General features: G+C 42.4%; 1 protein-coding gene across 2 annotated transcripts; it reads right to left on the bottom strand.

The window, feature by feature from the left end:
• Positions 1 to 4731: 4731 nt before the first annotated feature.
• Positions 4732 to 7987, bottom strand: LOC123492646. Of its 2 annotated transcripts, XM_045225382.1 has the most exons (6): positions 7820 to 7987; positions 7274 to 7373; positions 7059 to 7131; positions 6802 to 6871; positions 6532 to 6637; positions 4732 to 5103 (listed from the first exon to the last, which is right to left on the bottom strand). In XM_045225382.1, the coding sequence occupies exons 2-6, from the start codon at positions 7286 to 7288 to the stop codon at positions 4750 to 4752; spliced, it is 618 nt and encodes a 205-aa protein (XP_045081317.1). In that variant the 5' UTR covers positions 7289 to 7373; positions 7820 to 7987; the 3' UTR covers positions 4732 to 4749. The 2 variants fall into 2 exon arrangements, with proteins under 2 accessions (XP_045081317.1, XP_045081318.1); XM_045225383.1 differs by lacking the exon at positions 7820 to 7987 and having other exon boundaries at positions 7274 to 7436.
• Positions 7988 to 12293: the final 4306 nt, after the last annotated feature.

The raw sequence follows: 12293 nt of genomic DNA, 5'->3' as shown, positions 1-12293 counted from the left end.
GAATCAGGAAACCACGGCATTTGTTCAGGTCCCCGGTAAAAGGTTCGGGTGAGGTCGTAGGGGGTTCCCCGAAGGGCAGGAGCGAAAACCGAGCCTGGAGCAACTGTAGGAGGAACAGGCGGAGGAGAAGCAGAGGGAGGAAGAGTAGTGAGTGTTACCAGGTTAGCTACCTGAGAGGTGAGCTGAGATACTTGATCCAACAACCGCTGGTTGTTATCCAATAGAGACCCGATGAGTTGGTCGTGTTGTCCCAATAACATTCCCTGTGAATGGAGGGCGCGTTGTACGCCATCACCCGTTGTTTCATGTGGCGTCTCTGCTGAGTCCATGTATGGCCAGTTCGTTCTGTTAGATTTGGTGGGGACTCAGGCGCAGAGACGGACACACGGACAACGAGGGTGAATATGATGTAGTTTTATTCAGGGGGTTTTGGCAGAGAGGAGTAGTGCAGGGTGGAGCAGCTACAGACCGGGGTAGGAGCTGCGTGGTGAGGAGAGCCAGAAGCACCGAGAGCTGGATGCCGAGGATAACAGACAACTGGTGAGCGGGTTGCGGCGTGGGAGTGGCAGGCAGGCAGGCAGCAGGAATCGACGGGATCTGGTCGAAGAAGAAAACAGGTTACGAACTTGGCAGAAACAACTATAAAGCTAAGAGAGTAACAACTAAACTGAGACTCCTGTACGGAGCCAAGTTACCACAGGTGGTGAAGGAACGAACTGGCGCTGGAGAGGTGTCCAGCCCGGGTAGATAACTGCTTGTAGATTGGTGACAATGAGCCGCAGCTGGATGTAACTGATCTTGTGAGTGAATGGCCACGCCCCCTGACCTAGATCCTCTGACTGGGCTGCACAGCAGGGGGAGACAGACACAAACAACACACACACAGGGAAAAAGGGAAACAGAAAACAAGAGGGAACAAGAACAACAGTGCCGAACCGTAACAGTTGGTCCTTCTGAGGTATGTAAAAAATCTGGTGTGTGAGTACTCACATGAAAGGTATCCATGATTCTAGATTAAGCCAATCCTCTATGTGATAACCATCCGATGGGTCAGCAATGGAATGATTGCAGGCTACTTTATGTCTTGGGCCTTTATGAATCATTGAAATACAAGTAATATTGTGAATTTGTAATGCATAACTGCCATGGTAATATGGAATATTCCATCAATGAGCGTTCCAGTGGCCATGCTGTTTTTGGACTATGAGACCCTGGGCTATATACTATGATGAGCAAATAACATGCATAGATTTTGCATTACCCATTGAACGAGTCAGTGTCAACTGATTATTCGCAAAAATAGCAACTTTATATTCCTTCCTGGACACTGACTCGTGCAATGCGTAATGCGTAATCTATGCTTGTTATTGTCTCATCATAGTATATAGCCGAGGGTCTCATAGTCCAAAAACAGCATTGGCCATTGGAATGCTCATTCAAAACAACTAACTTTTATGATTAATCACTTGACTTGAGTATTTTGAGTTCGGAACTAAAACATTAAAAGTAGGCTATATCTTGACGCATATGCTTACCTTGGACAAGCGTATCCAAAAGGCCTATCCAGTCGTGCGTGAAGATACCGTTAGGCAGATAAAACCGCAGGACCGTTTGAGAAACGCTCGGTATAGTGAATCTGTCACAGTGACGTAAAAGCACATTCAAAATGTATAACTCACATAGTTGAATGTCCTGCAAGCCAATCAGAATCGAGTTTAAAACAATAACGTGGGTTCCGTGGAACGTCACAAACATATTAGGCCACTTGCGTCACAGATTACAGTCAGTGAACATGGGTTTAATAGAATAACTTTGTTTTTCCCCAGAGGAAACTTCAGGGAAATCTTATTTGGCTATATGTATATGCACATCGTATTGAATTGAGATTACATTTACTGCAACTATGTAGCATAATCCTATGAGGATCATATGTCAAATGTCAGAATCATGGCACATGAAAACATAATGAAACTGACTGTGTAACAGTTGTTAAAGTACTTTGTGAATTTCACAATCTTCATATATTAATATAGCATGTTGATTTGTTATTATGCATGCCTGCATCCTGGGAAAAGGAGAGTGTGTACTTACGTTTTGCCCTGCGTGCTCAAATAATGTTGATGCACTATGAGAGGTAGGCACGCTTTTTCTGTCCTCTTTAGAAAAGTTTGATTCCTTCAAGCACAAAGTCATACACACAGTGTTTTGTTCATGAATAATGTTGTATATTTAGAGTTTACTCATGAGTGGATGGTATTGTTAAGATGCAATTGTAATTTTTTAGGATGATATTAACATGGTTACTAGCTAGCTAAGGTATTGTATGTGTGAACATGGCTAGCTCCTCGACTGATCCCAGTCCTTTGTATTGTGCGTCTATGTTGTAGAAAGAGGCGACAATGGGCAGAACATATTTGTGCTCTACAAATGTTTTGTCTTTTCTTTTGGATGCAGAGATAATTCTGATTCATTAAAACAGCCTGATCTCCCGAAGTCCACGTCTATAGTCCCAATCAATCACACACAACGCAGAGATACAGCCGTGCAGTACAGTGCCGGTTATGGGGCCTTCTAGACCCGGATTCATCGTTGATCGACGTCAGCTCAATCACCGCGGCGCTGCTGCTCTAGAGACTCTGTTTACATCATTAAGGTACTCCTGCCGCCTTGGGGCAAAAAAGCGAATCTGCAGTCTATATTCTCTCCTGTTTATTTATTTTCTGAAAACGATGTATTGAGAGTGCTGTTTATGGTTAACTAATATAGAAGTGTGTTCATCAACAGACATTTTAACATAACATTAGTGGTTTAGTGACATGGCATCTTATAATGGTGATGATGAACCCAAATTCACTGCTGGGATGGGGAGGTTTTTCTCATACCCTGATCAAACACCTGTAAAGCGTGTAGGTGCAGTAGGTTCCCCCATGTTTTGCTCCACTAAAAATACTGATGAAAGCCCTTCATCTAGTGTTAATCAAAACGCCCCTGTAGATGGTTTAGCTGAGCTGGTCACTCAGCTAGCCCAGGAAATAGGGAGCTCCATTAGGGAGGAAATACAGAGTGGCAGGTCCAGCACTCATGAGCCACCAGTAAGTACAGAAAAGATAAGTGATCATCACTCAGAGTCAGCAGGATATGTAGACCTCAGTAAAATGAAGTTCATCATGCAATCAGATGTAAAGGAACCTCCTACATATAGAGGAGATGGTACAGACAAATGCTCCATTCATGAATGGGAGGAGTTGATGAGTATACTTGAGAGTATATTCTCACATCAACACATTTTCTAAATTGTTAGTAACATTAGCACAGTTGAAATACAATGGTCTTTCACTGCTTTTTATTGAATGTAATTTAAGTGTATACCTCAGCCTTGGGCTCAGTTTTGTCAACCCATCTGTGCAGAGTTGGATCCCAGACAATCTGAGGAAGAAGATATTAGCAATGTGAAGCAAGCCAAAAATGAAAAAAGAATAATCCACTCAATTGTCTCTACATAGAATATAGTGTAAATAACAGGTTCCTTACAGATCTGTCTTTGTCCTCAGGTAGATGAACCTCCTTCTTATTAACTTTTCCACTCCCAAAGACCCAGCTGAGCCAGCTTCCACTGTTCTTGTGAACAGCAGGGGGTCTCGGGCTCAGCCACCGGCCGGCTGCCAGTCTGGCACTGAGGGTTGGCCTCGGAGTGTTCTGGCTTGGTGATGGACATCATAGCAGGATGCTCAACATATCTAAGCCGGACATCTGTAATAAGTGGGAGAAGTCAGGCGACTCTGCTCATGTCACCATACAGAACAATCACTAGCTGACAGGTAGGAACGTCTTGCTCTGATACTCTGTTACAACCCAATCTTAACCTCCAAGCAGTCACAGGGATTACTGGAAGGTTCCTCAAGGATGCTGCGATCACATTTTGTTGTTGTTTCAAAATCAACAAATCCCGGCATATTACGTGAGGGCTTGCAAATTTGCCAATCGCCGCATTATTTCAATGTAAATGTATTTCGGCATAAAACAGTCAAATCATCGCAATATCATCGCATAGAACTGACCCATTAACATATTACAAAATGAGGGCTCGCAATTTCAACCAATCACCGCACATTTACTGCATAATAAGGTTCAATCAAGCCACACGTCAACAAATGTTTCCCTTGTCAGCTCATTTTCGCAAGAATTGCCGCAGCAAAATCTAGCATATTTGCCTGCAAATATCACAAAAATCCCTGCGATATCCTGGAGAGATTGACTGGATTACGAAAATGTATACACTCACTACTGTAAATCGCTCTGGATAAGAGTGTCTGCTAAATGACGAAAATGTAAATAGAAAATAGAGCTAAACCTGTTTTATGTAGAAAATGCATGAAAGTATTACAGCCATACACTCACATGAGCCATACATACACATTTGGTCTGTCACAACTTATTCCCACGCTATCACAATGGCAATGTCTTTACTTATTAGATAAGGCTTAAATGACCTCTTCTCTTGGAATAGAAATCCACAGGTGGAGTACACACTCCACCATCCCATTTCCACAGTGGTGCCAACATGGGGATGATGGGAGGTGGTTGTGGATGATTGTTTCCATTCTCCACAGGGACGCTGGCTGTGGGGAGGATCCCCTCCCTCTGTGCAGGAACACTGGCCTTTGGGAAGATCCACTCCCTGTGAGCAGGGACGCTGGCTGTTGGGAAGATTCCCTCCCCTTTGCGCAGTGACACTGGCCATCAGGAGGATCAACTCCCTCTGTGCAGTGATGATGACTGCTGGGAGAATCCCTTCCCTCTGTGCAGGGACACTGGTTGATTGGAGGATCCCATCCCTCTGTGCAGGGATGAGGCCTGATGCTCGGAGGATCTCCTCCCTCTGTGCCGTGATGATGGCTGCTGGGAGAATCCCTTCCCTCTGTGCAGGGACACTGGTTGTTTGGAGGATCCCATCCCTCTGTGCAGGGATGAGGCCTGATGCTCGGAGGACCTCCTCCCTCTGCGCAGCAAAGTTGGCTTTTGGGAGGATCCCCTCCCCCTGCCCAGCGATGTTGGATGTTTCCCCCCCCCACTCTGTACAGCAACGTCGGCTGCTGGGATGATCTGCAGGTATAATATAGAACACATAGTAATTCCCTAAAATATCAACCACTTGCAATCTATAACATCATTGTCACATACACTGAGTGTGGAAAACATTAAGAACACCTGCTCTTTCCATGACATAGACTGACCAGGTGAAAGCTATAATCTCTTATTGATGTCACTTGTTAAATCCACTTCTCAGTGTAGATGAAGGGAGGAGTGAGGTTAAAGAAGAATTTTTAAGCCTTGAGACAATTGAGACATGGATTGTGTATGTGTGCCATTCAGACGGTGAATGGGCAAGACAACATTTTTAAGAACCTTTGAATGGGGTATGGTAGTAGGTGCCAGGCGCACCGGTTTGTGTCAAGAACTGCAACGCTACTGGGTTTTTCACGCTGAACAGTTTTCCGTGTGTATCAAGATTGGTCCACCACCCAACTCAATATTAGGAAGCTGTTCTTAATGTTTTGTACACTCATTGTAGATCAATCCCAAACATGTACATTCATTTGTACGTGTACTGATACTGTAAATACACAAATTACATTAATGTTATCTACAATATATTATAATACCGTAAGCCTCTTTGCTGCGGGGGATCTCCTTCTACAATTTTGAGTGGATGTTCTTCATTTTAGGCATATTCCGCTGTGTTTTGTATTTTTGTTTATTTAAAAAAATATGTGTTTGGAATGGCACTCTTAACTACAGGAGATGATGCTGTCATAAAGCATTTGATGTAAGTATGTAGGACAATTACCCATAATGCTCACTAACTGAACATTTAAAATTACCATGGCAATTATTGACGCATTCACGTACTATCGGAAACTTGGAACCTCAGAGTTAAAATGAATATAAGTTATTTGCGTAGAGCTTCCTATTGGTTGATTCTGATACTTCACACGTGGGAAACTTGGGATCAGAAATGTCAGAGTTTCCTAGTTCCGACTTGCACTTGAACGCGGCATATGGTGAGGGGCCTTCTATGATGTAGGGCAGGTCAGCAACCACATTATTTTACTGTGCCCAGTCGCACACAGACTTTTATGGTCCCACACGTTGCCACCAATGGATTCAAAATGAGTAGACTAACAATTATTTACATGGCCCCAGTTACATTTGCAACCAAATTATTTTTCTGAGAGAAATCAATAATTGTTGCACACAAAGGGTAACAGTGAGCAATTCACCGTGAGCAGTGAGCAAAATAACCATAGATGGGAAGTTGACAATAGCTTATTAGTAGCATAAATAAATTGTATTTCTATGGTTGCAGTCCTCAAAGATTGAATTGCATTGAACTGAATTAATCAGATCCAATGATTTACCGCCCGTAGGGTGGGGTACCGCTAGTCATCATTATTATAATCACCATCTCAATCATTATCACCATACCATCATAGACTTATTCTTCTGTATCTGAGACTCATCTGGCACAACCTTAGATATGGCAGTCTGCAACTCAATACACTGCCCCTGCATGGTGTTCAGCTTCCCCTGCATGTGGTTAATCGACTGCTTAACATCGTTCAGCAGGATCTGAATCCTATAGGAAATCAGGTGGTTCAACATACTGAGGTGATGAGAGGCTTCAGACAACGCCCATTGGACCATCTTTAGGATTCTTTCTCACTTAACACCAATCTTATTAGGAATGTACCTTTGTGCAGAAGATGTTACTATAGTGTTATTTAGAAGAAAAAAGTGTACTTTGTCAGGTGCCGAAGGGATGACGGGATGTCTCCCTGCTCCAGTGAGCTCTGTTGGCAGGTCTTGTTCACTGTTGGAGGAACGTGAGCCAAATTAGAGGAAAAATATCTATAGTTGTTCAGCAATGAAACATTCATGGCATATGGGGGGATTGTTCTTCCCTGGGAAAAGAATAACAACAGCTGGGGTTTACTTTCAAACTTTTAGATAAAGTGATACGATACAATCTTTAAACCCATCAGAAGTGTAGTGCTTACCTCCATGAAAACATTTATTTTGGGCAACATTGTCCCAATTTTGACCACTAGTTCCAACTTGTGATGCGCAGATCTTGATGAAACGGTCAAGTCAACATTTTGTTAGACATTTCAGAGATAACATTAACAATTGTACATGAGACAGTGCTTCCAGATATTGCAATCCCAGTTGGTCCTTCTGAGGTATGTAAAAAATCTGGTGTGTGAGTACTCACATGAAAGGTATCCATGATTCTAGATTAAGCCAATCCTCTATGTGATAACCATCCGATGGGTCAGCAATGGAATGATTGCAGGCTACTTTATGTCTTGGGCCTTTATGAATCATTGAAATACAAGTAATATTGTGAATTTGTAATGCATAACTGCCATGGTAATATGGAATATTCCATCAATGAGCGTTCCAGTGGCCATGCTGTTTTTGGACTATGAGACCCTGGGCTATATACTATGATGAGCAAATAACATGCATAGATTTTCGCATTACCCATTGAACGAGTCAGTGTCAACTGATTATTCGCAAAAATAGCAACTTTATATTCCTTCCTGGACACTGACTCGTGCAATGCGTAATGCATAATCTATGCTTGTTATTGTCTCATCATAGTATATAGCCGAGGGTCTCATAGTCCAAAAACAGCATTGGCCATTGGAATGCTCATTCAAAACAACAAACTTTTATGATTAATCACTTGACTTGAGTATTTTGAGTTCGGAACTAAAACATTAAAAGTAGGCTATATCTTGACGCATATGCTTACCTTGGACAAGCGTATCCAAAAGGCCTATCCAGTCGTGCGTGAAGATACCGTTAGGCAGATAAAACCGCAGGACCGTTTGAGAAACGCTCGGTATTGTGAATCTGTCACACTGACGTAAAAGCACATTCAAAATGTATAACTCACATAGTTGAATGTCCTGCAAGCCAATCAGAATGGAGTTTAAAACAATAACGTGGGTTCCGTGGAACGTCACAAACATATTAGGACACTTGCGTCACAGATTACAGTCAGTGAACATGGGTTTAATAGAATAACTTTGTTTTTCCCCAGAGGAAACTTCAGGGAAATCTTATTTGGCTATATGTATATGCACATCGTATTGAATTGAGATTACATTTACTGCAACACTGAAACTATGTAGCATAATCCTATGAGGATCATATGTCAAATGTCAGAATCATGGCACATGAAAACATAATGAAACTGACTGTGTAACAGTTGTTAAAGTACTTTGTGAATTTCACAATCTTCATATATTAATATAGCATGTTGATTTGTTATTATGCATGCCTGCATCCTGGGAAAAGGAGAGTGTGTACTTACGTTTTGCCCTGCGTGCTCAAATAATGTTGATGCACTATGAGAGGTAGGCACGCTTTTTCTGTCCTCTTCAGAAAAGTTTGATTCCTTCAAGCACAAAGTCATACACACAGTGTTTTGTTCATGAATAATGTTGTATATTTAGAGTTTACTCATGAGTGGATGGTATTGTTAAGATGCAATTGTAATTTTTAGGATGATATTAACATGGTTACTAGCTAGCTAAGGTATTGTATGTGTGAACATGGCTAGCTCCTCGACTGATCCCAGTCCTTTGTATTGTGCGTCTATGTTGTAGAAAGAGGCGACAATGGGCAGAACATATTTGTGCTCTACAAATGTTTTGTCTTTTCTTTTGGATGCAGAGATAATTCTGATTCATTAAAACAGCCTGATCTCCGAAGTCCACGTCTATAGTCCCAATCAATCACACACAACGCAGAGATACAGCCGTGCAGTACAGTGCCGGTTATGGGGCCTTCTAGACCCGGATTCATCGTTGATCGACGTCAGCTCAATCACCGCGGCGCTGCTGCTCTAGAGACTCTGTTTACATCATTAAGGTACTCCTGCCGCCTTGGGGCAAAAAGCGAATCTGCAGTCTATATTCTCTCCTGTTTATTTATTTTCTGAAAACGATGTATTGAGAGTGCTGTTTATGGTTAACTAATATAGAAGTGTGTTCATCAACAGACATTTTAACATAACATTAGTGGTTTAGTGACATGGCATCTTATAATGGTGATGATGAACCCAAATTCACTGCTGGGATGGGGAGGTTTTTCCTCATACCCTGATCAAACACCTGTAAAGCGTGTAGGTGCAGTAGGTTCCCCCATGTTTTGCTCCACTAAAAATACTGATGAAAGCCCTTCATCTAGTGTTAATTAAAACGCCCCTGTAGATGGTTTAGCTGAGCTGGTCACTCAGCTAGCCCAGGAAATAGGGAGCTCCATTAGGGAGGAAATACAGAGTGGCAGGTCCAGCACTCATGAGCCACCAGTAAGTACAGAAAAGATAAGTGATCATCACTCAGAGTCAGCAGGATATGTAGACCTCAGTAAAATGAAGTTCATCATGCAATCAGATGTAAAGGAACCTCCTACATATAGAGGAGATGGTACAGACAAATGCTCCATTCATGAATGGGAGGAGTTGATGAGAATATACTTGAGGAGTATATTCTCACATCAACACATTTTCTAAATTGTTAGTAACATTAGCACAGTTGAAATACAATGGTCTTTCACTGCTTTTTTATTGAATGTAATTTAAGTGTATACCTCAGCCTTGGGCTCAGTTTTGTCAACCCATCTGTGCAGAGTTGGATCCCAGACAATCTGAGGAAGAAGATATTAGCAATGTGAAGCAAGCCAAAAATGAAAAAAGAATAATCCACTCAATTGTCTCTACATAGAATATAGTGTAAATAACAGGTTCCTTACAGATCTGTCTTTGTCCTCAGGTAGATGAACCTCCTTCTTATTAACTTTTCCACTCCCAAAGACCCAGCTGAGCCAGCTTCCACTGTTCTTGTGAACAGCAGGGGTCTCGGGCTCAGCCACCGGCCGGCTGCCAGTCTGGCACTGAGGGTTGGCCTCGGAGTGTTCTGGCTTGGTGATGGACATCATAGCAGGATGCTCAACATATCTAAGCCGGACATCTGTAATAAGTGGGAGAAGTCAGGCGACTCTGCTCATGTCACCATACAGAACAATCACTAGCTGACAGGTAGGAACGTCTTGCTCTGATACTCTGTTACAACCCAATCTTAACCTCCAAGCAGTCACAGGGATTACTGGAAGGTTCCTCAAGGATGCTGCGATCACATTTTTGTTGTTGTTTCAAAATCAACAAATCCTGGCATATTACGTGAGGGCTTGCAAATTTGCCAATCGCCGCATTATTTCAATGTAAATGTATTTCGGCATAAAACAGTCAAATCATCGCATAGAACTTTACCATTAACATATTACAAAAAGAGGGCTCGCAATTTCAACCAATCACCGCACATTTACTGCATAATAAGGTTCAATCAAGCCACACGTCAACAAATGTTTCCCTTGTCAGCTCATTTTCGCAAGAATTGCCGCAGCAAAATCTAGCATATTTGCCTGCAAATATCACAAAAATCCCTGCGATATCCTGGAGAGATTGACTGGATTACGAAAATGTATACACTCACTACTGTAAATCGCTCTGGATAAGAGTGTCTGCTAAATGACGAAAATGTAAATAGAAAATAGAGCTAAACCTGTTTTATGTAGAAAATGCATGAAAGTATTACAGCCATACACTCACATGAGCCATACATACACATTTGGTCTGTCACAACTTATTCCCACGCTATCACAATGGCAATGTCTTTACTTATTAGATAAGGCTTAAATGACCTCTTCTCTTGGAATAGAAATCCACAGGTGGAGTACACACTCCACCATCCCATTTCCACAGTGGTGCCAACATGGGGATGATGGGAGGTGGTTGTGGATGATTGTTTCCATTCTCCACAGGGACGCTGGCTGTGGGGAGGATCCCCTCGCTCTGTGCAGGAACACTGGCCTTTGGGAAGATCCACTCCCTGTGAGCAGGGACGCTGGCTGTTGGGAAGATTCCCTCCCTTTGCGCAGTGACACTGGCCATCAGGAGGATCAACTCCCTCTGTGCAGTGATGATGACTGCTGGGAGAATCCCTTCCCTCTGTGCAGGGACACTGGTTGTTTGGAGGATCCCATCCCTCTGTGCAGGGATGAGGCCTGATGCTCGGAGGACCTCCTCCCTCTGCGCAGCAAAGTTGGCTTTTGGGAGGATCCCCTCCCCTGCCCAGCGATGTTGGATGTTTCCCCCCACTCTGTACAGCAACGTCGGCTGCTGGGATGATCTGCAGGTATAATATAGAACACATAGTAATTCCCTAAAATATCAACCACTTGCAATCTATAACATCATTGTCACATACACTGAGTGTGGAAAACATTAAGAACACCTGCTCTTTCCATGACATAGAGTGACCAGGTGAAAGCTATAATCTCTTATTGATGTCACTTGTTAAATCCACTTCTCAGTGTAAATGAAGGGGAGGAGTGAGGTTAAAGAAGAATTTTTAAGCCTTGAGACAATTGAGACATGGATTGTGTATGTGTGCCATTCAGATGGTGAATGGGCAAGACAACATTTTTAAGAACCTTTGAATGGGGTATGGTAGTAGGTGCCAGGCGCACCGGTTTGTGTCAAGAACTGCAACGCTACTGGGTTTTTCACGCTGAACAGTTTTCCGTGTGTATCAAGATTGGTCCACCACCCAACTCAATATTAGGAAGCTGTTCTTAATGTTTTGTACACTCATTGTAGATCAATCCCAAACATGTACATTCATTTGTACGTGTACTGATACTGTAAATACACAAATTACATTAATGTTATCTACAATATATTATAATACCGTAAGCCTCTTTGCTGCGGGGGATCTCCTTCTACAATTTTGAGTGGATGTTCTTCATTTTAGGCATATTCCGCTGTGTTTTGTATTTTTGTTTATTTAAAAAAATATGTGTTTGGAATGGCACTCTTAACTACAGGAGATGATGCTGTCATAAAGCATTTGATGTAAGTATGTAGGACAATTACCCATAATGCTCACTAACTGAACATTTAAAATTACCATGGCAATTATTGACGCATTCACGTACTATCGGAAACTTGGAACCTCAGAGTTAAAATGAATATAAGTTATTTGCGTAGAGCTTCCTATTGGTTGATTCTGATACTTCACACGTGGGAAACTTGGGATCAGAAATGTCAGAGTTTTCTAGTTTTGACTTGCACTTGAACGCGGCATATGGTGAGGGGCCTTCTATGATGTAGGGCAGGTCAGCAACCACATTATTTTACTGTGCCCAGTCGCACACAGACT

Source organism: Coregonus clupeaformis, chromosome 15 (assembly GCF_020615455.1).
Source record: "Coregonus clupeaformis isolate EN_2021a chromosome 15, ASM2061545v1, whole genome shotgun sequence".
NCBI lineage: Eukaryota > Metazoa > Chordata > Actinopteri > Salmoniformes > Salmonidae > Coregonus > Coregonus clupeaformis.
The sequence above is the reverse complement of the archived record's forward strand: the minus strand, read 5'-3'. Positions and strand labels throughout refer to the sequence as shown.

Excerpts from the sequence above, each read along its gene's own strand:
- LOC123492646 (XM_045225382.1), bottom strand. Across the intron at positions 6,872-7,058 it reads AAATAAATGTTTTCATGGAG|TGAACAAGACCTGCCAACAG; the intron begins GTAAGCACTACA and ends TTCCTCCAACAG. Across the intron at positions 6,638-6,801 it reads TCCCTTCGGCACCTGACAAA|GATTCAGATCCTGCTGAACG; the intron begins GTACACTTTTTT and ends GATTTCCTATAG.